At 44.7% G+C, this 27,045-nt stretch overlaps 1 protein-coding gene across 1 annotated transcript in view; it reads left to right on the top strand.

The window, feature by feature from the left end:
• Positions 1-26,597, top strand: part of SAV1 (salvador family WW domain containing protein 1) — a gene marked incomplete in the record, with an annotated part of 53,391 nt that extends 26,794 nt beyond the window's left edge. The window contains 2 exon segments of the mRNA XM_077466777.1: positions 631-786; positions 24,716-26,597. Of these exon segments, the coding sequence (XP_077322903.1) occupies positions 631-786; positions 24,716-24,914 (355 nt within the window).
• Positions 26,598-27,045: the final 448 nt, after the last annotated feature.

Raw genomic sequence — 27,045 nt, 5'->3', positions numbered from 1 at the left:
TTCGTATCCCAACCACGACACTACCTGCCTGGAGTTTGCATGTTCTCCCTGTGCCTGCGTGGGTTTCCTCCGGGTACTCCAGTTTCCTCCCACACTCCAAAGACATGCAGGTAGGTTAATTGGCTTCTGTCCAAAAGTGGCCCTAGTGTATGAATGGGGATCTTGGATCGTGGGCTCCTTGAGGGTTGGGACCGATGTGAGTGTGCAATGTACAGGGATAGGGACAATTGTAGACACTCACTCAGGTTGAACTGGATGGACTGGTGTCTTTATTCAACCTTACTAACTATGTAACTATTACGGTTAGTGGATATAATGGCCGCTAGCAATAATCGCATATAATACCTGACAGGCTGGTTTTAAGTTGATCGTTCAACTTGGGTACAGTCAGCCTGCCCATACATTTATTTGTTTGAATCTCGGCCGGGCTGTGCTTAAACGGCCGAGATTCGACTGTCTATGGCTGGCCTAAATGTCGATTGGTTAGGATTTGCATCTGCTTTGAGCAGTGTTTGCATGAGACTCTCTAATGTATTGTATTCACAGTGGAATGCCGGAGTTGGGTGGGTTTATTAGTATCTGGCCTGCTGTACATTTTTGCCTCATTCCAGTCTTGTTCTTACTCTGCAGTGTTCCTCGCTATGACCAGCCCCCTCCCCTCCCTCCTCCTGTCACTTATCAGCCTCGGCAAGTGGAGAGAAGCCAGCCGCTCCTAGTGCCTGCCAATCCATACCATACAGCAGAGATCCCAGACTGGCTCCAAGTGTACGCCAGGGCGCCTGTCAAGTGAGTTGGCGTTTTTTTTTTTGCTTTTGTTGCTTTTATTGTCCTTCTTCTTCTTTTTTTTTTTTTTTTTTTTTTTTTTTTAATGCTGCCAGGCATGAGTTTGTGGTCAGGCTGGTTAATGTGATCCAGATAACCAAAAACATCTTTCCACTCAGTGCTCAGATTGGCCAAGCATTCATGTTTACTCCTATGAAGAGTTGAGTAAAGGAAGAAGATTAGCCATTCAGACAATAGGCTCAATCCACAAAGCTAACACACCAGGATAAGGATATTAACCGGTTCCCGACCAGCGCACACCGATGTACGTCGGCAGAATGGCACGGGCAGGCATGTTGGCGTACAGGTACGTCCAATCTTGAATGCCGCCCTGCCATCGCAATTTTTCACAATTGTCGCTCTATTTTTGTTTATAGCGTAAAAAATAAAAACCGCAGAGGTGATCAAATGCCACCAAAAGAAAGCTCTATTTGTGGGGAAAAAAAAGGACGTCAATTTTGTTTGGGAGCCACGTCGCACGTCCGCGCAATTGTCAGCTAAAGCGGCGCAGTGCCGAATCGCAAAAAAGTGGTCTGGTCTTTGACCAGCAAAATGGTCCGGTCTGTAAGTGGTTAAGCATATCCCTCTATAGTGTGTACTTGCCTCTGTCCAGAGCACCAAGTGTTGTCTCTTTCCTCCAATCAGCTCTCAGAGCTTTTAGCCCCCTGCTTTCTGAAAGACACAATTTATGTAGGAGGCTTAGTTTAGCCCCCGTTCACACCTATGCGAATTAGATGTGCGTTTTTCCGCATCTAATTTGCATAATAGGAGAATGTGACTGGCTCCCTATGAAGCCCGTTCACATATCTCCGGGGCGGCTGCGGAGCGCACTGCGTCCTTGGCTCAGTTTCAGGGCCAAATTCAGTCATAAAATCGGCCCTGATTTGTCCCTGAAACGGGGAGCAGGGATGCACAGCGCTCCAGTGCCTTCCGCAGCGGGTTATAGTGTGAACCCGGGCGAGAATGCATTTAAAAGGAAATAACTTATTTCTGAGTTAGGCTTTACCAATACCTATTAAAATGTGTCCTCCATAATGTCGCAGTCACAATAAAAATCGCTGATCGCCGCCATTACTAGTAAAAAATAAAAATGCCATAAAACTATTCCTATTTTGTAGACGCTATAACTTTTGCGCAAACCAATCTCTTATTGCGATTTATTTTTTTTTATTTTTTTTAATCAAAAATATGTAGAAGAATACGCATCGGCCTAAACTGAGGGGAAAAAAATATTTTTTATATATTTTTGGGGGATATTTATTATAACAAAAAGTAAAAAATAATGCGTTTTTTTTTTTTTTCACAATTGTCGCTCTATTTTTGTTTATAGCGTAAAAAATAAAAACCGCAGAGGTGATCAAATGCCACCAAAAGAAAGCTCTATTTGTGGGGAAAAAAAAGGACGTCAATTTTGTTTGGGAGCCACGTCGCACGACCGCGCAATTGTCAGTTAAAGCGACGCAGAGCCAAATTGCAAAAAGTGGTCTGGTCTTTGACCAGCAAAATGGTCCGGGGCTGAAAGTGGTTAAAGCTGAACTCCAGGTTTTGATACGCTTTACATGTACGACTATGTCCCTCACTAACATGAGGCCTCTGGATGTGCGGTATAAACTGTATGTAGCTGCGGCTACATACGGCATACCGCCCTGTGTTCTGGGTTTGTGCAGCTGTGATGGAATCTACTGTGTTCCAGCTATTAGACAGGAAGTCTTGGCTCGAGGGACATCGTTCGTTTGGGGCTAAGATGGCCCAAGCCAACTACACTATATTGCCAAAAGCATTGGGACACCTAACAATATTGAGTTGGCCCACCCTTTGCAGCTACAACAGCTTCAACTCTTCTGGGAAAGCCGTCCGCAAGGTTTAGGAGTGTGTCTATGGGAAGGTTTGACCATTCTTCCAGAAGAGCATCTGTGAGGTCAGGCATTAATGTTGAACGAGAAGGCCTGCTTCACTGTCTCCGCACTAATTCATCTCAAAGGTGTTGTATCGGGTTGAGGTCAAGACTCTGTGCAGGCCAGTCAAGTTCCTCCACCCCAAACTCGCTCATCCATGTCTTTATGGACCTTGCTTTGTGCACTGGTCCAAATCATTTGGTGGAGGGGGGATTATGGTGTTGGATTGATTTTTCAGGGGTTATGTTGGCCCCTTCGTTCCAGTGAAGGGAACTCTTAAGGTGTCAGTATACCAAGACATTTTGGACAAATTCATGCCCCCAACTTTGTGGGAACAATTTGGGGATGGCCCCTTGCTGTTCCAACATGACTGCTCACCAATGCACAAAGCAAGGTCCATAAAGACATGGGTGAGCAAGTTTGGGGTGGAGGAACTTGATTGGCAATTTAGTGTATAAAAAGTATATCAAAAGCTGGAGTTCGGCTTTAGGTGACCGTTACTTTAAAGCGGAGGTCCACCCTAAAATGGACCTTCCGCTCATCGGATTCCTCTCCCCCTCCGGCGCCACAATTGGCACCTTTCAGGGGGGAGGGGGGTGCAGTTACCTGGATAATCCAGGTAACTGCACCCACTTCCGGGCTAGCTCTCTGCGGAAAGGGGCGTACATTACGCCCCTTTCCGCAAGTGCCCGCCCCCTTCCGCAAGTGCCCCGCTGCCTTCTGGGAAACACACAGATCCCAGAGGCAGCGGGGACCGTCCTCATTGCGCAGCGCGGCTCGCGCATGCGCAGTAGGGAACCGGGAAATGAAGCCGAAAGGCTCCATTTCCTGATTCCCATACCCAAGATGGCGGCGGCAGCACTCGAGTGTCGATCTAGAGATCGGCTTCGGGTGCCGACATCGCGGGCGCGCTGGACAGGTAAGTGTCACTATTTTAAAAGTCAGCAGCTGCAGTATTTGTAGCTGCTGACTTTAAAAAAAAAAAAAAAAAAAAAAACGCGGAGTCCCGGCGGACTCCCGCTTTAAGTACCGTGTGAAATTTTAAAATTAGTCATGTGGTTAAGACCACTTTCACACTGCCAGAGTTTTTCAGGCAATACAGCGCTAAAAATATCGCCTGGGAAAAAAAGCGGCTCCAGTGTGAAAGCCTTTCACACTGGAGCGGTGCGCTGGCAGGGCATCTGAAAAAGTCCTGCCAGCAGCTCATTTTGGAGGGGTGAACTCAATGCACCTCCACTGCTGCTCCCCATTGAAATCAATGGGGCAGCGATGCGATACCGTCGGGTTTTGCGGGCGGATTTAACACCCCTTTTTCGGCAGCTAGCAGTGGGTTAAACCCACCCCGCTAGAGGCAGAATAGCGCCACTTTACAGCCGACGCCCAGGGCGGCACAGTGTGAAAGCCCTCTTAATTAAGGTGGTTGTAAACCCACTTTTTTTTTTTTTTTTAAAGAGTACCTGCAAGACAAAGGCATAATGAGCTAGTATGCATAGCATACTAACTCATTATATAATACTCACCTGAGATCGAAGCCCCCTCACTGTGATGCCCGTACACCGGTCTGGCGGCCGACATCACTCCCGCGGGTTACCTCTAGGTATCGCGGCTCCAGCACTGTGGTTTTGCCGGAGCTGCGAAGATGACACTCCCGCGCATGCATGTGGTAGCCACCGGTAACTGACTTTCGGCTGTCTCCTTTTCTTCTCTGTACTGCGCAAGCACAGTATAGGGCGGACACTATCTGGGGGACAGTATTCGATAAGAAACCGGGTCCAGAGGACACGGCGCATCACGAATCACTGTAGACAGGACCACGAGATCGCTCCGTCAAATACCGGAGGGAACAAATGTAAACAAACTGGCGTGATTTATGGTTCCTCCCTCCCCTCTCTATCCAGTGTGAGCGGAGAGGGGAGAGATCGGTGGCAGCAGCGCTGTGGGCTGCATGTGTAGTGCCCACAGCACTGCTCAGTGACAGATCCATCCATCCATACTCTGCATACCCATCCATCCATGCTCACCCATCCATACTCTGCATGCTCATCCATCCATCCATCCATGCTCACCTAGAGCCGGGCGATTTAAAAAAAAAAACCTTGATTCAAATCGAGGTGTGTGTGTGTGTGTGTGTGTGTGTGTGTGTGTGTGTGTGTGTGTGTGTGTGTGTGTGTTTTTTTTTTTTTTTTTGATGGACGCCGTGCTGGTCCTGAGGAGCTGCGGGCAGGAATTTTTAGGCAAGGCCGCGGCGTCTGGCCTCGCGGACTAGGCCGAAGCATCTGCGTCTGGCCTCGCGGACTAGGCCGAAGCCATGGCCTTGCCTAAAAACTCCTGCCCGCAGCTCCTCAGGACTGCCGTGGTGTCATCGCTGGTCCTGGTGAAAAATAAAATAATAAAATTTGCTGAAATTTTGAATCTATTTGACCTCTCAACTCGATTTTAATCGTTTTTTTTCCTCAGCCCTATGCTCACCCATCCATACTCAGCCATCCATCCATCCTCAGCAATACTCATCCATCCATGCTCATCCATCCCATCCACACCCAGCCATATTCATTTGTACTCCGTCATACTCAGCCGTACCCAGCCATCCCATCTATACCTATCCATGCTCATCCATCCCATCCACACCCAGCCATACCCGGCCATACCCAGCCATATTCATTTGTACTCCGTCATTCTGAGCCGTACCCAGCCATCCTATCCATACTCATTCATGCTCAGCCATCCCCATCCACGGCTCATCCATCCCCATTCATGCTCTTCTATGCCACATCAGTGATCATCCATGCCACTACAGTGCCTCACAAAAGTGTAATAAGTTTCAAATCTAATTTGATTACATATGTCACTACAACACCTGATGGTGCTCCCTGCATGTTGGTCCTCTATATGTGGCCAGGCTGTGGAAAAGTCTCGCCACGGAGTAGGACAATATATTTTGGGGTGTCATTTTTGGTATGTACATGCTGTGTTAGAAATATTGTGTAAATGGACAACATTGTGTAAAAAATAAAAAAAGTTTTCATTTTCTTTACACATTTTCCAAAAACTTGTAGAAAAAAACATGTTCAAAAGACATATATCATAGATTATACATTAAGTTGTTTTCTTTCTAAAATGATGTCATTTTTAGGGGCGTTTCCATTGTCCTGGTTCTCCAGGGCCTTCAAAAATGTAAGAGGTAGTCAAGAAATCATATGTGTAATTTATGCTCCAAGAATGCCTGATGGCGCTCCCTGCATGTTGGGCCTCTGTATGTGGTCACGCTGTGTAAAAGTCTCACATATGTGGTATCGCCGTACTCGGGAGTAATAGTAGAATGTGTTTTGGGATGTAATTTGTGCTATGCATATACTGTGTGTGAGAAATAACCTGATAATATAAAAATTTTGTGGGAAAAAAAAGAAAAGAAAATCTAGATTTTGCAAAGAAATGTGGGGAAAAAAATTACAACTTCTAAAAACTCGCCATGCCTCTTACTAAATACCTTGGAATGTCTACTTTCCAGGGGTCATTTGTGGGGTATTTGTACTTTCCTCGCTTGTTCGGGTCTCAAGAAATGAGATCGGCCGTCAATACTTCAGGTGTGATTTTAATTTTCAGATATTGGCACCACAGCAATAACTTTCACACAGACCAAATAATTTACACCGATTTGGGTTATTTTTACCAAAGATATGTAGTAGTGTAAATTTTGGCCAAAGCATATGAAGAAAAATTACTAATTTGCAAAATTTTATAACATAAACAAAGAAAATTTTTTTTTTTTTTTACAGTATTTTTGGTGTTTTTTTTTATTTTATAGCGCAAAAAATAAAAAACCCAGCGGTAATTAAATACCACCAAAAGAAAGCTGTATTTGTGTGAAAAAAGACAAAAATTTCATATGGGTACAGTGTTGCATAACTGAGTAATTGTCATTCAAAATGTGAGAGCACCGAAAGCTGGAAATTGGTCTGGCTAGGAAGGGGGCTTAAGTGCCCGGTGGTTAAAAGTGAACAGAATGGTATTTTATGAGCAGCAAGCACAGTGTCCTGCCCAACTCTTTTTGTTTTAAATATTTCTTACAATAACAAATCCTCCCATCGGTTCCTCATCCAGGCCATCTGATGACTCAGGGCTTTGGTTTGGCTTTGGTTTGTTTTTGGGGAGTTGATACAGCTTAGATACAATCTCACTTGATTTCTAATCTAAATCTTACATTTTGGCTTGGCACACAGTTTAAAAAAAAAAAATGGTATCTGCAATACATGTGCGTTTCCCTCCTCCTTCTTTTTTTTTTTTTTTTTTTTTTGTATTTTTTTTTTTTTAAACACTGTTAGCACATTTGTTGATATATAATGCTGAGCTCTAAGCAGATATGAAAGACAAAAGTAATGTATTTCTGTAATACATAATTACGTTTATTTGCTATAAACAGTGTGAGTACCTGGTATCGGCCTCTTCCAGTCCATGTACAGCAGGACTGGAATGTGAGGAAGAAGCAGTACAAACAACCAGGGCAGCCATCAGAAATTGTGGGGCCCCTTAGACATCTTAAGGCCTGGCCCCCCCCCTCACGCCTGCGCGTTCTGGGGGGGGGGGGGCACAAGCCTGCAAGCTCTCGGCCCCCTCACGCCTGCGCGCTCTCGGCCCCCTCACGCCTGCGCGCTCTCGGCCCCCTCACGCCTGCGCGCTCTCGGCCCCCTCACGCCTGCGCGCTCTCGGCCCCCCCACGCCTGCTGACTCGCACTCATTCCGAAAAGTCAATGCATCTACGGGGCCCCCTGCCTTCTCCCATCCCCGCCAGGCGATCGGGCCCCTTACAAGTGTAAGGCCCCCCTTCCCCCCCCCCCCCCCCCGGATTGCAGACCTGCAAACAACAAATCGGTTCATGTGCTGACAAGAAGCATGCTGATAGGCGAAAGCAGAGGGTACACATACTAGGGCCAGTTTAGACAGGAGCCAATTAGTCTACCAGCATGTCTTTGGATTGTGGGAGGAAACCGGAGTATGCAGGAGAAACCCTTGGATATATATATATATATATATAACGGCACGGTGTTATGTGGTCATTTCCATCTGTTCTTAGTATCATTCAGTCAATTGCTGCGGAGTAGTTGGACATCTCATAGCGTGGACGGGTAGAAGTGGAAATGCTCCGAGGGAAGACGTCAGCTTCTTGGCCTTTCTCCACTCTCTGGATATATAGCCAAATGCAGATTGTTCTCTCTGACCTCAGCCCTGTCAGCAGACTCCAGACATAAAAACTGAGTTTTATCAGACAATCCTCCCCTATTAACACAGCTTTATAGAAAACGGCCTCAGCACTGAGAAGCTTTCAAAATCTTTTGAGCACATTACATAGTTTATTTCACACCTCCAATTTATTTTATTAAATATTTTATAAAATATCAGTGATGTGTATTTACAACCGGCCTCATACCTGGGACAATTTGAACCCTTTCGTGTCTAAGCCTATTTTTGACATTTGGTGTTTACAAGTTAAAATCCTTACTTTTGCTAAAAAATTACTTGGAACCCCTAAACTATATCCTCTCTCTCCTCTCTCCTCTCTCCTCTCTCCTCTCTCCTCTCTCCTCTCTCCTCTCTCCTCTCTCCTCTCTCCTCTCTCCTCCTCCTGTAAACATCCCTTGTGACAGTATAGGTGGTGACAGGTACTCTTTATGGAGGGATCGGGGGATCTAAAAGACCCCCGATCCCTCCTTTACACTTCAAAGTATTCAGATCGCCATTTTCGGCGATTCTGAATACTATATATATTTTTTCATCTGGCGCCATTGGCAGCCGAGTAAACGGGCAAGTGACGTCATGCCGTCGCTTCCGTATTTACAATTAGGAGACTGGCTTACGGTTTCATTCCAGTCCCTCCCCAGCCGCCGGAGGCATCAGATGTTTGGTCAGGGCTCCCGATTGAACGGGAGCCCTGGTAAGAGCGGCGGGAGGGGGGGACGTCCCCTCCCGCCCCTTGGGCATAACAGCCCGCCCGCTCGCTCTGAAAATCGGTACCGGGATGATGCCTGGAGGTGCGGGCATCATCCCGGTATAACCCCTGGAAGCAGAGTACGCACATATGCGTTCGCTCGGCGGCAAGGGGTTAAACTGAAGATGTGATGGATAAAAATGTTGGCTTTCTTCAACTAGTATTGAACCCTTTTAGCAGAATAAAATATCTATTCTGCAGCAAACTATTAAAATTCGCACCCCCGGCACTTAAAGTGTACAACTTTCAATGCTATTGGCTCCTGCTGTCCCGGTGCTGCTTCCCTGAACTTCTGGTCTTCACAGAAAATAGTTAGCAAAGGGCAGTGCAGTCTGGAGCTAGTCTGTTAGCTTCGAGTGAGGGGGAGGAAGGAGCAGGGTTGTGTCTGGTCATCCCAGGCTTAAAGGGCTGTGTGTTTTCTATTGATACATACAGTGTAAGGAGGCATAACGCTAGTAGTCCATGCAAGCAAGGGCGGCTCCATAAGATACTGCAACAGAAAGGAGCCACCCTGAAACATTAAACTTAAGCTTAAACTTGAACGTAGGCATAGATTACAAAATAAAGAAGCTGGGTCCTCAGGAAGTGAATAACATATTTATCGGCGTATAACGCGCGCTTTTCCCCCCCCCCTGAAAATGCAGGGTAAACCGCGCCTGCATGTTATACACAGATATGTTTTTTTTTGGGGGGGGGCAAGGATTGGGCAGTCTGTCCTGGGTGGCACCCAATGGGGTGGGGGGGGGGGGGGTCAGACCGGCTGCCCTGCCTCTCCTGGCCCTGAGACAGCACTGCCATACTTTACCGTTCGGAAAACATTACGGCCAGCCCCTTCTCATACACCGCACCTCCTGTGTCACTCTCAATGTATATCGAAGCCTCTAATACAGTGTTTCTCACCCTTTATTACCTTGGAGGAACCCCTGGCAATAAGTTTGAGATCTCGAGGAACCCCTGAAATAATGTTCACATCTACAGCTCACGGAACATCGGTATGATCAGAGATAACAAAAATTTGTAGAAATAGCATTAAATAACAAATAACTATTAAAACATACCTAATTAATGTGAAACTTGTGCTTTCATTTCCTGCAGAGCTAATCCATTCAGGGGACGTTACATGGGGCAGAGCTGATCCATTCAGGGGACGTTACATGGGGCAGAGCGCATGACAGGGAGAGTGATCATGTGACCTTCAATGAGGCAGCTTAGGAGAGCAGTCACATGACCGGGTCCAAGATAGAGCTGCGTTAATTGAGGTATTTAGAAGATTCAGTTTACAATGACAGTGACACAGGAGGAGCAGTCTATGAGAAGGGGCTGACAGTGATGTTTTCTCAACTTTAGAGGATGCTGGCAGTGCCCAGTCTCCTGGGAGTGTGTGGGGGGGGGGGGGGGGAGCTTTATAATGAAAGGGGTTCGTGTGCTGTGCAAGGTGTTAATCTTCTGTATTGTGTAAATACTTTTTTTTATTTATTTTTATCCTCCTCCCCTTACTGTCCCCAATCTATCCCCTGATGGTTCAGAGCCTTGGAGACATTCTACACATGCCCAGTTTGAGTATTGCTAGAGTTTTTTTTTTCTTTTTTCCTGGGAATGTGAATGTGATCGGCAGAGGGTCAGTGTGCCAGCAGCCTCTAGGGACAGGCACAGTAGAATGAAAATTCCTCCTGCAAGCTTTAACCAAACACCCATAGAAGTCATAAGACTGCTATATATTGCTGATGAGAAAAGGTATTTAGCAGTTTTTTCTCTTTACGTCGGTCACCAGCTCCATTGCTCTGCCTCTCCAGCGCTCGCTCCGGGCTGTGGGGGGGGGGCCCATGAGTAACTGGCTCAGTCTTAAAGCAATGTGCTGAGAGGCTGAACCAGCTGCTGCTCAGTCATCTGAGCGGATCCCGACATTAAATTTGGGATCCTTCCGGAGCCCGTACCATCTGGGTGATGTCAGCCTACATTGAGCTTGGCCCGCTGTCATCTGAATCTGGGTCACATCAGTGCAGGACAAATTGCAGTTCTGTGATTCCCAAGAGAAGTGGGGCCAAAAGCGCTTTGCCCCTACCTTTTTAAATCTTTGACCCCACTCGTTATTATGATAGTGTTTTCACTGAACGTAACCTTCTATATATCTTCACCATTCACTGATTTGCTTTTGTCGGCCCGGTGCATCATTTCTATTTTTTTTTTTACTGAAGAGGAACACTTGTGATAATTGTCAGTTCTTTAGTAACCCCTGCGAAAAAAAAAAAATCATTAAGAGTCAATAGGAAGACTCTCCCCCTTTCCTTACATACCCCTATGTTCACACCTATGCACTTTTTGGTGCGTTTTGCATTTTGCAAAAAAGCACTACAGTCAATTTAACATGGCTTCCCCCACTGATAGCTAAATGTAAAAAGAATTGTCAGTAAAAAAAAAAAAAAAAAATTGTCCAAAAAAAACGGCATGTGGTAAAATTCATCATTTTCTACTAATAATCTCATAGCATGTCATGCTACGGCTTCCTGTAGCTTGGTGAACATCAGCCCAAAGCAAGTTACTCTTTTGCCCTTTTGTGCTGTGTTTGGACCACAAGGGGAAAATTTGTTGTGAACATGCGTTCATTTCTGATCCCATGGATAGTTTGCCCCCCAGAGCTTTTACAGAACTGTGTATGGGGGAAAAATGCTGGGATTGAAAATAGGACAGTAAAAGGAAGAAGAAAAAAAAAAGAGATCGTCCTTATGTCTTCGGAAGCAGCAGTTTAGAGACTCTTCTCCGTCATGGGCAACACGCATTAAGCAAATGGAATTTTTGTTTGCAAGCTTTCCAGTGCTTCAGCTAAATCTTCCAATCAGGGGCAGACTGACCATTGGGGCACTTGGGCACTGCCCGAAGGCCCCATGCCACTAGGGGGGCCCCATCAGGGTTGCTAGCCTCAATAAAGCCAGGGACAGTATGTGTGTGTATACTGTGTGGCCCCATAATCTGCTATTGCCCGGGGGTCCCCATAATCTCCTATTGCCCGGGGGTCCCCATAATCTCCTATTGCCCGGGGGTCCCCATAATCTCCTATTGCCCGGGGGTCCCCATAATCTCCTATTGCCCGGGGGGCCCCATAATCTCCTATTGCCCGGGGGCCCCATAATCTCCTATTGCCCGGGGGCCCCATGAGTTGTCAGTCCGCCCCTGCTTCCAATCCTTCTCACCTTCCAATGGTACAGTCTTTAGTAATCCCTTGGGAGGAGGAGACTTAGGAAATGCATTCTTTTGCCTGCAGCAGACTGATGACATTTCAGACTAGGCAATTCTGGAGTTCGTTGTCTGCTTTTGAATGATGAAAGGTTGAGCTTTTTTGGAAAAAAAAAAAATGATGCTGTGGTTGAATGCTATTGGAAGGCATGCGGTGTTGTAAAGTTACTGAAAGTTCAAGTTTAAATTTGACATACAGCCATCATCATCAGCCATAATCTAATGACCACTGGCAGACAAAGTGAATAACATTGATTTATCTTTAAGACCATGGGCTTTGAAAGTGGATGGGGATATACTAGGCAGCAAGTGAATGTGAAGTGAAGTTGCCAAAGTTGATGTGCTGAAAAGCATTTGAGCAACTTTGACCAGGGCCAAACTGTAATAGCAGGATTGGGTTATAACGTCCCCAAACCTGCAACTTTTGTGGGATTTTCCTTTGTCTGCAGTGGTCAGGACTAAGAATGAGCCGAACACCACCTGGTTCGGTTTGCACCAGAACTTGCGAACAGGCAAAAAAATTCAGAACGAACACCGTTCAAGTTTATGGGACACGAAGATGAAAAATCAAAAGTGCTAATTTTAAAGGCTTATATGCAAGTTATTGTCATAAAAAGTGTTTGGGGACCCGGGTCCTGCCCCAGGGGACATGTATCAATGCAAAAAGTTTTAAATACGTCTTTTTTTTTTTTTGGCAGCAGTGATTTTAACAATGCTTAAAGTGAAACAATAAAAATGAAATATTCCTTTAAATATTGTGTCTGGGGGGTGTCTGTGGTATGCCTGTAAAGTGGCACAGTTTTCCCTTGTTTAGAACAATACCACAGAAAAATGACATTTCTAAAGGAAAAAAAAGTCATTTAAAACTGATTGCGGCTGTAATGAATTGTCGGGTCTCGGCAATATAGATAAAACTCCTTAAAAAAAAAAAAAAAAAAAAAAAAAAACGGCATGACCCCCCCAGTCCATTGGCAGGCCCTTTGTGTCTGGTATGATTATTAAGCGGAACCTCGAACCCAAATCTTTTTTTTTAAAATTTGCGTGGGGCTCCCCCCAAAATCCATACCAGGCCCTTCAGGTCTGGTATGGATATTAAGGGGAACCCTGCACCAGATTTGTTTTGTTTAAAAATGGCGTAGGCTGCCCCCCCCCCCCCCCAAAATCCATACTGGACCCTTCAGGTCTGGTATGGATTTTAAGGGGGAACCCTGCGCCAAAATGTAAAATAAAATGGTGTAGGGGTCTCCCCCCAAGATCCATAGTAGACCCTTATCCAAGCACGCAACCCAGCAGGCCGCCGTAAAAGAGGGGGAGGGCGAGAGCCCCCCCCGAACCATATCAGGCCACATGCCCTCAACATGGGGAGGATGCTTTCGGGTCCCCAAAGCACCTTGTCCCCATGTTGATGAACCCTTGCCCGGTGGTTGTAGGGGTCTTTAGACAGGGGGCTTATTGGAATCTGGAAGCCCCCTTTAACAAGGGGACCCCCAGATCCCGCCCCCCCCCCCATGTGAATTTGTAACTGGTACATTGTACCCCTACCATTTCACAAAAATGTGTCGAAAATAGTAAAAAAGACAGACACTTTGGGACAAGTCCTTTATTAAAAAAATAAAAATGTCCCAAGATGTAGATCCATCTCACGCCGTCCGTCGACCCGAAGAAAGAAAGGAAAAAGGCGCAAAAGCTCCGCCTCCATGGGAGGCTCCCGCCGAGTGACGCTGCTTCTCGGTGACAGCTGTTATATAGCTGAGGGCGGTGTCGCCTGTTTATGCCACTGAGTGGCCCCGCCACTCGGTAACTTAATTTTGGCACAGGGTTCCCCTTAAAAACCTGAAGGGTCTGGTATGGATTTGGGGGGGCTACACCTTTTTTTTTTTTTTTTTTTTTTTTTTTGGCACAGGGTTCCCCTTAATATCCATACCAGACCTGAATGGCCTGGTATGGATTTTGGGGGGACCCTCACACAATTTTATTTTTATTTTTTTTTCATTTTTGGTTTGGGATTCCCCTTAATATTCATACCAGACCCAAATGGTCTGATAATGGACTGGATGTAACTTGCCTAGAAGGCTTTAAAATGTGCACTTTTGCTTTTTCGTATTGGTGTCCATGGAGACTTTAACGGAGTTCTGCGGCTTTCAAATTTGCCGTGACCACCGCATGATGTTCACCGAACAACCAAAGTTTGTCCTGAACTTATGCTTGGGCCGAGCCGTTCACCCATCCCTAGTCGGGACCAACTAAATGTGGTCCAATGAAGGAAAACTGGCAAACCAGAAACAGTCATGGGCAGCCAAGGCTCATTGATTCACGTATTCCGGGGGAGGTGGGTGGAGAGGCTGGCCCGTGTAGTCAGATCCAATACAAGAGCTACTGTAGCTCAAATTGCTGAAAAAGTTTAATGCTGGATCTGAGAAAAAGATGTCAGAACACACCGTGCATTGCAGTTTGTTGTGTATGGTACTGCGTAGCCGCAGACTGGTCAGGGTGCCCATGCTGATCCGTGTCGACAGCCAAACGGGCCCAGAATGGACACGTGGGCATCAGAACTGGACCACAGAGCAATGGAAGAGGGTGGCCTGGTCTGATCGGTCACAATTTCCTTTTATATCAAATAGATGGCCGGGTGTGTGCGTCGCTCCCCTGGAGAAGAGACGCACACACAGTATGGGAAGAAGACAAGCAGACGCAGGCAATGTGATGCTTTTTCTAGTGGAGTCGATGCCTCAACGGATCGGGGCTATTTTGGTGGCAAAAACAAACCTACTTTATTTTAGACGGGTGGTCATAAAGTTCTGTGTGATGGGTGTATCCAGGGCCGTCTTTAATATTGATTGGACCCTGGGCAAAAATTTTATTGCCCCCCCCCCCTCCCCCCATGCAGTTTCGCTTTCCACCTGTTTTGAGGCATACAATAAATAGCAGCTAGACTCAAAATCTGTTTACTGAATCAGATCAGGTAGCGATTGCGATTGGTTGCCAGAGGTTACATTGTATTGTTACCACTCACTGATTAGTTACTAGAAGTTGCAGCACATGATTTAGGCTTGTTGATTGGTTGCTAGAGATTACTGTACATTAATACTGGTCACTGATTGGTTGCTAGAGGTTACTGCACATCATTACTGCCTACTGATTAGTTGCTAGAGGTTACTGCACATCATCTCCTCACTGCCTGCACACCATGGACTAAGGATAGACAAAAAAGTCCTTAGGACTCCTGGGATCAGTGGCAGTGCTGGGGGGAGGGGTGGGTATGATCAATTCCCAGCATGCCCCTTTATCTCCCCAGTGGGCAGCATTCCGTATAGGTGATGGTGAATATGATCTCAGAGGGCATGATATACATATGAATACTGCCTCTATTTACACATGAATGACTCTGCTATTTACATATCAGTGCCGGTATTTACATGTAAACACGGGGTCTGCAGGTGAGTCGTCTGTACACAATAGGGCAGAGCTGGGCAGCATTTGTAACAACTTCACACTGAAATATCAGGACACAGCACAGTACTAAAACCTCAAGGGACGAGGGAGTTTAAACTGGGGATAGTTGGCAAGTATGGGGCAGCTGCTTTGGGCCCCACAACAATGACAGGGCCCAGGGCAGCTGCCCCTTTTTGCCCTGCCTTAAAGATGGCCCTTACAAGAGTGGAAAGTAGATGCCTAGAAATCTTTAGGAGTTAGGATGGGGTTATATTATGTGGCCGGGTTAGATGCAAATAATGCTTTGACGGAGTTCTTACTTAAAGCCCGGCTCAGAATGTTGACATTCTGGATAGAACACAATGTTCTGTGTCATGTGCTACCTCATTTGGGTGTATACAGGCATCCTGAGCTGGGAGTTCCCATGCCTCAGGCCCTAGCCAGATACTTTTGCTAGTTAGAAAATACAGTTTGAATCGGAAGCTCATTTTATATAGTTTCAGCAAGACGGCATTTCCGTCCCTATTCTGTTACTCCCAGTTGGCCAGATTTGCCTGAACTCGCGCTTTTTTTTTTCTCCCAACTTTATTGAAATTTTAGAACCATAGCTATGCTATACAACACATTGTGACAGCTTTGATACCATTTATTACCCATCTGGGCAAACGGCAATAAGTAGTTATACAAATAGTATACAGCTACTTTGGGATAATTGGTACGTGTATACGCAAGCAGAATTAAGCACTGTTTTGCGTTTTGGAAAAGTCCCTGAACCTTTTCAAAAATGCAGAGGCACAAAAATGCATTGATGTGGCCGTGTTCCATATGAACCCATGTTAAAAATTAATGACCTGTGTTCCTACAAAAAACATTAAAAAAAAGGCACATTGGTGTGAATGGAGCCTTATATCTAAGGCCTGATTGACACCTATGGCACTTTTAGTGCTTTTTGCAGATTTGCACTACAGTCCCTTTTAACCCCCCCGGCAGTATTCCCAAGTCTGGCTCGGGGTGAAAATTCAGTACCATTAGCGGTATCCCCGAGCCAGACTCGAGATCGCATCGCTGGATGCAGGATGAGTTCCTTACCTTATCCCCTGGATCCACCGATGTCCACCCCCCCCCCCCCCCCCCCCCCCCCCCGCGCTGTGCGAGCGGCTCGTCCTCCGCTCGATGTATCATGGAGCCGAGTTCCGTTCCCTGTGATCGTTGCGACACACGGGGACGGAGAACGGCGCCAAATTCAAAAAGTAAAACGCACACATTACATACAGTATAATGTAATCTTACAGATTACACAATCATTGAACCTGTTATGCTGCAAAGAAGTTGGTTGTAAGAGTCATATTCTGTATCAGGAGTAAGTATTTAACCACTTACGGACCACCCGCCGTTGTTTTACGTTGCTACTTTGAAGAGGCATACCGTCGTTATGCAGCTAGCTACCGTAACCCCAGTATTGTCTAATTTAGCGGGTGGTCCGCTTTAAGATAAGTGGTCTCTGCAGCGGATTCGCCATAAGATCACTTTTATCGAAGGTGGGAGAGGCGCCCTCCCACGCTCTCCAGGGCCCTCCGCTGCAATGACCGCCATTTTATTCTATAGGGTCTTAGAAAAAAAAATAATAATGGGGGTTTCAAGTAATTTTTCTAGCAAAAAACAAACCGGTTTTAACTTGTAAACACCCAATATCAGAAAGAGGCTCGGTCCTTAAGTGGTTTAATGAATTCTGAAGGGTATAGTTCTACATAGAGGAGAAGATGTTAAGCTAAAGCAGGGGAAGCAGAACGATTAGAAACAGGGATCGCTCCATCATGGTCATGAGGTAGTGTTGTCTAGCTCACCCTCTGCCCAGGAGATGAAGTCTGACGAGTAATGGAACATGGACCATGAAGTCCAAGTGAGTGAGAGAGACGTTCTTCCTTATTAGCTTCCTCAACCAACAGACGTTCAAGGTCCCTAATACGTCCAATCTTCAATGCCACCCTGCCATCGCGAGCACGCCGCCGGCGGCACGCTCGTGTGCTGTTCGGGACCCCCGTGAGTCCGGTCGCGGGTCCCGCGGACTCGATTGCCGCGGGCATACCCATGATCGTCTCACGGGGCGACTGAATGGAGAAATGCCATTGTAAATAGCATTTCTCCATTCTGCCTAGCAACTAGTGACGCTGATCTCTGCTCCATGTGATTGGAGCAGAGATCAGTCTTCACTAAATGAAAGCCCAGCCCCCCACAGTTAGTAACACACCCCTGGGAACACTTAACCCCTACACTGCCACCCACTGGTTAACGCCTTCACTGCCAGTGTCATTTACACAGGAATCATTGCATTTATATAGCAGTGATTGATGTATAAATGACAATGGTCCCAAAAATGTCAGATGTGTCCGCCATAATGTCGCGGTCACAATAAAAATCGCTGATCGCCGCCATTACTAGTAAAAAAAATATATTAATAAAAATGCCATAAAACTATCCCCTATTTTGTAAACGTTTATAACTTTTGCGCAAACCAATCAATAATTGGTTATTGCGATTTTTATTTTTTATACCAAAAATATGTAGAAGAATACGTATCGGCCTAAACTGAGGAAAAAATGTTTTTTTTTATATATTTTTGGGGGATATTTATTATAACAAAAAGTAAAAAATAATGCGTTTTTTTTTCTTCAAAATTGTCGCTATATTTTTGTTTATAGCGCAAAAAATAAAAACCGCAGGGATGATCAAATACCTCCAAAAGAAAGCTCTATTTGTCGGAAAAAAAGGACATCAATTTTGTTTGGGAGCCACGTCGCACGACCGCGCAATTATCAGTTAAAGCGACACAGTGCCGAATCGCAAAAAAGGGGTCTGGTCTTCGACCAGCAAAATGGTCCGGGGCTGAAAGCGGTTAAAGAAACATCTAAAAACATGGGAGGCGCTGAAGAAATTGCATTCAATGATGAAAATTAAATAGCATGACCCGAAAATTGTCTGAAAACAAAACCAAAATTCATTTTAGAGTAGAACACTGAGGCGAATAAAGGCAAAGGAAAATAGATAAACAGATGAACAGCATGACCCAAAAAGGTCAGAAAGTAAAACCGAAACGCATTGAAGAATAAGTATCACAAAAAAACGAATGAAGTATGGATCTTTATAGCAAACCCTTGCTGATTGTCTATGGCGAACCTTCGCCTTTCTCAACGTTGGCTGTGGTCTCCTCCACTATTGGCCAAAGTAAATGGCAGGAATAAAGAATTGCTCGTAGGGATTCTGAGGAGGATATTGAGGTGTTCATCATAAAGCTGAATTGTGCCGAAGTCCTGGGACAAGCAGAAGGAATCGCTCCAGGCCGGTTTTATGGGAACAGGCTATGCTTGTGTACAGAAAGAACAGGCTTTTGTTTGCGTTGTGTGCTAACCAAATAAACCTCTTTCACCGAAGCTGGTAGTCATTAAAGCTGCAGGGCCTCTAAATTGCTTTCTTTGTAAAAGTGCACGAGGGCGGCCCCAGTGTGCTGTGCTGGTTCAATGAGATCCAGAAAAACGCACAATTCAAATGTTTTAGAAATTGAGTTGCAGTTCAGTGAGTAAAATAATTATTTGATCCCCCCCCCCCCCAAACCAACAACAAGACTGGCTACAGCATGTGCTCATGTTATACAGATTAGTCCTGCGATTTTTAACCACTTCAGCCCCGGACCATTTTGCTGGCCGAAGACCAGACCACTTTTTGCGATTCGGCACTGCGTCGCTTTTACTGACAATTGCGCGGTCGTGCGACGTGGCTCCCAAACAAAATTGGCGTCTTTTTTTTTTTTTTTTTTTTTTTTTTTTTTCACAAATAGAGATTTCTTTTGGTGGCATTTGATCACCTCTGCGGTTTTTATTTTTTTGCGCTATAAACAAAAATAGAGCGACAATTTTGAAAAAAAAAAAGCGTTATTTTTTACTTTTTGTTATAATAAATACCCCCCAAAAATATATAAAAAAATATATATATATTTTTTCCTCAGTTTAGACCGATACATATTCTTCTACATATTTTTGGGAAAAAAATCGCAATAAGCGATTGATTGGTTTGCTCAAAAGTTATAGCGTTTACAAAATAGGGGATAGTTTTATGGAATTTTTATTAATAATTTTTTTTATTATTTTTTTTTTTTTTTACTAGTAATGGCAGCAATCAGCGATTTTTATTGTGACTGCGACATTATGGCGGACACATCGGACATTTTTGGGACATTTTTGGGACCATTGTCATTTATACAGCAATCACTGCTATATAAATGCAGTGATTCCTGTGTAAATGACACTGGCAGTGAAGGGGTTAACCAGTGGGTGGCAGTGTAGGGGTTAAGTGTTCCTAGGGGTGTGTTACTAACTGTGTGGGGGGTTGGGCTTTCATTTAGTGAACACTGATCTCTGCTCCAATCACATGGAGCAGAGATCAGCATCACTAGTTGCTAGGCAGAAAGGGGAGATGCTGTTTTACAACAGCATCTCTCCGTTCAGCCGCCCTGTGAGACGATCGCGGGTATGCCCACGGCGATCGAGTTCGTGGGACCCGCGGCCGGACTCACGGGGGTCCCGACCAGCATGCCGGCGCGCTCACAATGGCAGGGCAGCATTGAAGATTGGACATGCCTGCCTGTGCCATTCTGCCGACGTACATCGGCGTGTGCCGGTCGGGAACCAGTTAAGAAGGTGCTCCTAACGTCAGCTTGTCGTTTGTAAAAGATGCCTGTCCACAGAATCTTTCTTTCATTCAAACCTCGCCACCATGGGAAAGGACGTCGGGGAGAAGACTGTAGACCTGCACAAGCCTGGAATGGGCTACAAGACCATCGGCAAGAAGATTGGTGAGGAGGAGACAACTGTTGGAGCAATCGTTCTCAAACGGAAGCAATACAAAATAACCATCAACCCCCCCCCCCCCCCCCCCCTCAGTCTGGAGCTCCTTGCAAGATTTCGCCTCATGGGGTGAGGATGATCATGAGAAAAGTGAGGGATCCGGCCAGAACTACACAGGAGGAGTTGGAGAATGATCTCAAGGCAGTTCGGACCACAGTCCCCAAACAAACCATTGAAATTCTGAAGCGTCCGCGATGTCCCCCCCTCAAGAAGACACCTGTACGGGCTTATCTGAATTTTGCCATTGAACATCTAAATGATTTAAAGAAGGATCGGGAGAAAGTGCTGTGAGCTCTTTGGCATTAACTCGACTCGCTGTGAAAAATGCTGACTGACCCTAAGAACACCAAGCACTGAGGTGGAAACATGCTTTGGGGCTGTTTCTCTGGTGAGGCTACAGGTCGACTTTGCCGCATTCAGGGGCCAATGGACATTTAATGTAAAATCTTGAATGAGAACCTTCTTCCCGCAGCCATAACACTGAAGATGGGTCTTCCAGCATGACTATGACCCAAAACATACCGCCAAGGCAACAAAGGAGTGGCTCAAGAAGAAGCACATTAAGGTCATGGAGTGGCCGGCCTGGCCAGTCTCCACACCTTAATCCTATAGCAAATGAATGGAGGGAGCTGAAACTTGGTGTTGCCAAGAAACCTTTAAGGATTTAGATCTGTAAAGAAGAGTGGACCAAAATCGCTCCTGAGATGTGTGCAAACCTGATCACCAACTACAAGAAACGTCTGACCTCTGGGCTTCCCAACAAGGATTTCTCCACCAAGTACTAAGCCAGTGATGGTGAACCTCGGCACCCCAGATGTTTTGGAACTACGTTTCCCATGATGCTCAACTATAGTGCAGAGTGCATGAGCATCATGGGAAATGTAGTTCCAAAACATCTGGGGTGCCAAGGTTCACCATCACTGCACTAAGCCATGTTTTACTTGGGGATCAAATACTGTATTTTACTCACTGAACTGCAACTTCATTTATAACATTTGTATCGCGTTTTTTCTGGATTTTTGGTTGATATTCTGTCTCTCATTTAAAATATACCTATGATAAAAATTACTTTTCATTTCTTTGTAACGCCGGCCATACACGGTTCAAATTTTCGAAAGAATTTTCTTTTAAAAATCGTATCTAAGAATGTTCGTATGAATTTCGCACCATTAGTGGGGCTGCAGCAACAGCCGATTTTTTTTTTTTCATGCGGAAATCAAATTTAAGGAATCGGACATGTTGGAAATTTTTGGAAGAACGAACGATATTCTAATCGATGATGGGAGAATCGTGCGAGAAATCTAATAAGGAGAGAAAAGAGGATTCCCGGCCACGAAAATTCTTTTCTGTAGCAACATGGAGGTGAAATTGAAGACTTGGTTGCCTGAATTTCGAAAATCAATGGTGGCGCCATCGGATCACAAAAAAAAACGAACTTTCTGATTTTGAAAAGAAAATTTGTTCGAAATTCGCCCGTGTATGGTCTGCATAAGTGGGCAAACTTATAAAAAATCAGCAGGCGATCAAATAATTGTCCCCACTGTGTATGTGTGTGCGGATCTCGCTCACTGCGTGTATGTACATTTTATTTATATGAAAACTGCTGCTATGCAATGTTAATGGGGGTTAAAACACTCAGAACTGCACCATTTAAACAGCGATCTTATACTAACCTGAATAACAATTTAGGGGAATGGTGCGCTCATTCCACCAGTGGAAAACAAATGAATAATGTGACAATAGATATGTCATATATAACGTAAAAATAAATATATATATAATATATTTTATAAAAAATATATATAAAATATATATATTATTATTTTTATAAAATAATATATAATATAAATGTGTGTGTGTGTGTGTGTGTATGTGTGTATGTATGTGTATATATATATATATATATATATATATATATATATATATATATATGTGTATATATATATGTGTATATATATATATGTATATATGTGTATATATATATATATATATATATATGTATATGTATATATATATATATATATATATATATATATATATATATATATATATATATATATATATATATATATATATAATTCTTATTTATATAATTTTCCTTCAATGTGTAAATGTAATTTATCAGCTATAATGACCTTAAAGCAGTTGTAACCCTGGAAAAAATAAATAGAAAATCCTGTTCTTCTTTTCTTTTTTTTCTTTTTTTCTATGCTGTAAAATACCTGGTTGATCCTGCCTGTTTCTGTGTCACCCTAGGTGTGCTGAACCATAATAACCATGGCTGCTGATACATGATTCTGTGGTCAATTTATGTCCCTTCTTCATCCCGCTGTGTTCAGAGTCTCTCCCTCCCTTCCTGCCTGTCAGTTTCTAGTGTTTGAGCCGATTTTCCCCTCCCCTCCTGGCACTATTCCATGTGGCTGTAAAGTCACAATTATTGGTGTCCCCTCTGTTACAGCAAGATAAAGTGTTTGTTTTTTTTGTTTTTTTGTTTTTTTATTATGAAGCTAAATGCCCTTTCACAACACCGCTGTGCTGTCATGTGACCTCCCAGTGTGGATTTTTATTTCATTATCATGTGGTAGTTAAAGAGGAAGTAAACCCTGATGAGTTTACTTCCTCTGATTCCCTGCAAAGGTAAAGCATAATGGATTACTATGCATCGCATCGCATCGCATAGTAGTCCATTATGTGTCACTTACCTGACACAGGAGCCAGCAAAGTCACCGCTGTCCCCTGTAGTCCGGCGCATCCATCTTCTCGGTGTGTCTCGCAGCTCCGCCACTGTCATTCGGCGAAGCCGTGATGACTTCACTCCCGCACATGCGCACGGGAGCCGCCACGCGCGGCATATCGCCGTTGACGGGTGCCGCGCTCAGTGCGCCTGCGCTCAGTGCGCCTGCGCTGTAGACAGTGGTGCCTGTCTTTCGGCAAATATCTCCTAAACCGTGTAGGTTTAGGAGATATTTCTTGGACCTACAGATAAGCCTTATTCTATCACTTTTTCTTTTTGAGTAACGCAGCATTCTGCATTATTACTATTCTTATCAGCCTGTTGCAGGAACGCGAGTAGATGCTTGCAGCAACTTAAAGTGGTTGTAAATGCTTTTTTACAACTTTTCTATTTATTTTTTTAACAAACATCCCTATACTTACCTGCTCTATGCAATGGTTTTTCTGGGGTCCGCCGCTGGCACTCCAGGCCCCTCCTCATCGGGTGCCCCCAATAAAGAGCCGCTTTCCGAGGGGTTACCTCTACAGGCTCACTCCTGAGTCCCGCTGTTGCGTCCATTGACACAGCCAGCCGGACTTGGCCCCGCCCTCTGCTCCCGTGTTACAGCTTTTATTTGACAGCAGCAGGAGCCAATGGCTCCAGCTACTACCAATCTGTTCAATGAGGAGAGCGGCTGAAGCCGCTGCACTTGTGCAATTTCGCTGGATCGCATCAGGCTCGGGGGGGGGAGCTACAGCACAGAAGGTTTTTCACCAGAATGCATAGAATAGACCCCAGATGTGTCCATAAAAAGGCCCAGTCATGCCTTATTTCTATCACAAGGGATGTTTACTTCCCTTGTGATAGGAATAAGGCCTCTTGCACACTGCAGCTTGAAAATGCTCAGTACAGCTTGTTTTTTGGGGTTTTTTTTTTTTTACTGAGCTAAAATACAGCCCATTCATCACAATGTGCCTATGTACACAGGCACCTAAACAAACACTGTGTATTCTTCAGTAAAAAAAAAAAATATATATATATATATATATATATATATATATATATAATTAGAGAGAGATATTACATTTTATTTTTATTTTATTATTTTAGATTTCATATGTACAGAAAAGAGAAAATAAAACCATATCGTAAAATCGATGTACAAGTACCGTGTCTCAAAATATGGCAACAACCGCCTTTTTATTTTTTATTTTTTTTTATTTCTCTACGGTCTCACCTAAAAAAAAAAAAAAAAAAAAAGAAAAGAAAAAATACATGTAATGTTTGGGGGTTCTGCGTAATTTTCTAGCAAAAAAAAATAAAAAATTGATTTTTACATGTAGGAGTGAAGTGTCTGAATTGACCTGGGTGGGAACTGGTTATTTTTTTTTTTTTTATGATTTGTATAGCGCTGCAAATGCGAACTGAATCGCATCAAGGCGCTTGGTCCGCGGATAGGCAGTGACAGCATGCATATAGAACAGACATTTTTATTGTCTGTCGGTTCTTCTGTACGAATCGGATCGTTCATTCCATGTGACAGATTTGCTTTTTTTTTTTTTTTTTTTTTTGGTGCAATGTATTTTAGCCATCAAATTTTATTGTTTCTTGCGCTGACTATTGTTCATGGCTTTGATTTTCTATTTCTTCAGCTGCGGTATGAGCTTCCCATGCATTATGCAATGCTTCTAAAAAAAATAAATAAAAAAACTTTATTTATTTTCTTTCTTTCTGTTCGCAGATATGACCACATCTTGAAGTGGGAACTCTTCCAGCTGGCGGATCTGGACACATACCAGGGTATGCTCAAGCTGCTTTTTATGAAGGAACTGGAAAGAATAGTTAAACTGTATGAAGCCTACAGACAGGCGCTGATCACCGAGGTGGAGACTCGCAAACAGAGACAGCAGTGGTACGCTCAACACACCAAGAACTTCTGACGGATCTGATCCCTTACCCCCCCCCCCCCCCCCTACCTTTCCTCAGGACTGGAAAGTCACCCCTTTTGTCATGGGGAGGGGGGAGGGGCTGTTGTGCCTTAATGGCCCATTCCGGTATCAAATGTGCTTCTTAACACTACATAAAGGGAATGTCGCAGAGGAGGCCCACGTGTCAGTCCAGTGCTGCTGAATATCCTGCAATAAGCACACCTGGGGCTCCTTAAGGGATGGACTTACCTGAGCCATGAAAGCCTTGGGTATTCAACCTGTACCCACCCAGGCAGCAATGTTCTCAAACCAGCTAATGTTCATGAGACTGAAGCCATAAAGGTCCTCCGATGGACTCGAACTCTAAAAAATTATATTTGCATAGTTACCCCCCCCCCCCCCCATGTGCTATTTTTAAGTGCCTGGAATAGCTGAAAATGTTAACTTGAAGTGTATCTAAAACTTCAGGGAAGGGTTAGTACCTTTGCCAGGATTTTTATTCCTTTGCCCCTGCTGGGGTGGGGGGGGGGGGGGGGGGCGGGGGGTTCACCCTATTTGTCTTAAAGCGGTAGTAAAGTTTGCAACGCATTATAACAGACTTGCCTATGTCTCCGCTGCCAGGGCTTCCATCTTTCCCCGGTCTTCCTTTTCAGGTTTGTGCGCTCCATTTGAATCCCCGGGCATGCGCACGCACACATGGGGCTCGCGATTGCGGCACAGAGCTCTGAATGGATGGCACACAGAGTGTGAATGTGTGAGTGAAATTGCTCACTCTCTAATCCAGGGGTCTCCAGACTTTATAAAGGTTGGGGGGGCGGACTGTGACCAGTGGGGAGTAAAAAAAAAAAAGTCCTGATGTCAGTAGGAGTTAACGATGCCACACCTTTAGCAATAGGAATAATGCCCCATCATTGGTGGCAGGATTAGTGGCCCATTACGAGAGTCAGTGAAAGGAATTACGCCCCCTATTGATTGTTTCAGTGGGAGGAATAGTGCTCTATGGTTGGTGGTGTTGGCAAGAATTATGCCCCAGTTGCCAGTGCCATTAGGAGGATTAATATAAATAGTAAGTGTCAGATGATAAAATCAAGCAAAGGGCCACATCTGGCCCCCGGGCCACAGTTGGGAGATTACTGTTCTAACTGCACACTGTGGGCTTTTTACACTGCTGCATTGGAAGCTTCAGTACGTTATATAAAACCTGCCTCAATTCCTGTCTGGTGGACATCCAGCATCTTCTCGTCTTTCCTCCCCTGCCTGGCCCTTTTTCATTTATTGGATTTTACTTTTTTTCACGGAGGGTCAGCAGCGCATGTGGGCGCTACCTTGGCTTTAGCTTGCCTAGGAATGCCTACTCCTCCAGACTGACGTCCACCTATCCAGGCATTTTAATGATATTTATTTCTATAACCCCGCCCATGAGCTAGCCCAGTGCTTGCTTTTAGGGTGACGGCTCTTGATAAGAATACTGAGGGCCCGGGTGCTGTGATGTTTTCAGGAAGCTATGTACAGCACCCTGCCAGCCCCTACCACCAGCATCCTGTATGGGTAAGCAGATAAAATATGACCAAAAGCGTGAATGCAACTGCCGCAGCTGCGAAGGATGCCGGACTTTGACAGGGCTCTGTGCATGGGAAAACTTCAATCGGTGACCCAGGCACTGCCCCATCCAGCCACTTTTTTTTTTTTTTTTTTTTTTTTTTTTTTTAACAGGGAGGGAAAAGAAGCCCACCAGCTATCACCGCGGGGATCGAGGAGGTGAGGGGGCCGGTCCATTGAGAACATGTTACAAATGGAGAACTTGTCCTTTTTAAAAAAAACCTGATTGGGAAATTGGACCATCAGTTCAGCACAAAATTGGTCCTTGTGTTGGCGGGCTTCAACTTAAATTATTCTCTGATGAAGGCTGCCATTGCCTGACTCGCAAGCTGCAATTCCTAGGGAACGAGCATGTGACAAATTTAACAGTTATTTCTGGAAAAACGCACTTCTCCTCTTCTTCTTTTTTTTTTTTTTTTTTTTTTCCCGTCTTAACCACTTGCCTACCAGGCCAATTCTGACATTTCTCTCCTACATGTAAAAATCATATTTTTTTGCAAGGAAATTACATAGAACCCCCAAACATTATATATATATATATATA

Source organism: Lithobates pipiens, unplaced genomic scaffold (genome assembly GCF_037356315.1).
Source record: "Lithobates pipiens isolate NorthernLeopardFrog02 unplaced genomic scaffold, aLitPip1_a1.2 Scaffold_37, whole genome shotgun sequence".
In the NCBI taxonomy this organism is placed as follows: domain Eukaryota; kingdom Metazoa; phylum Chordata; class Amphibia; order Anura; family Ranidae; genus Lithobates; species Lithobates pipiens.
Note: the sequence above shows the minus strand (reverse complement) of the source record. Positions and strands in the feature narration are given on the sequence as shown.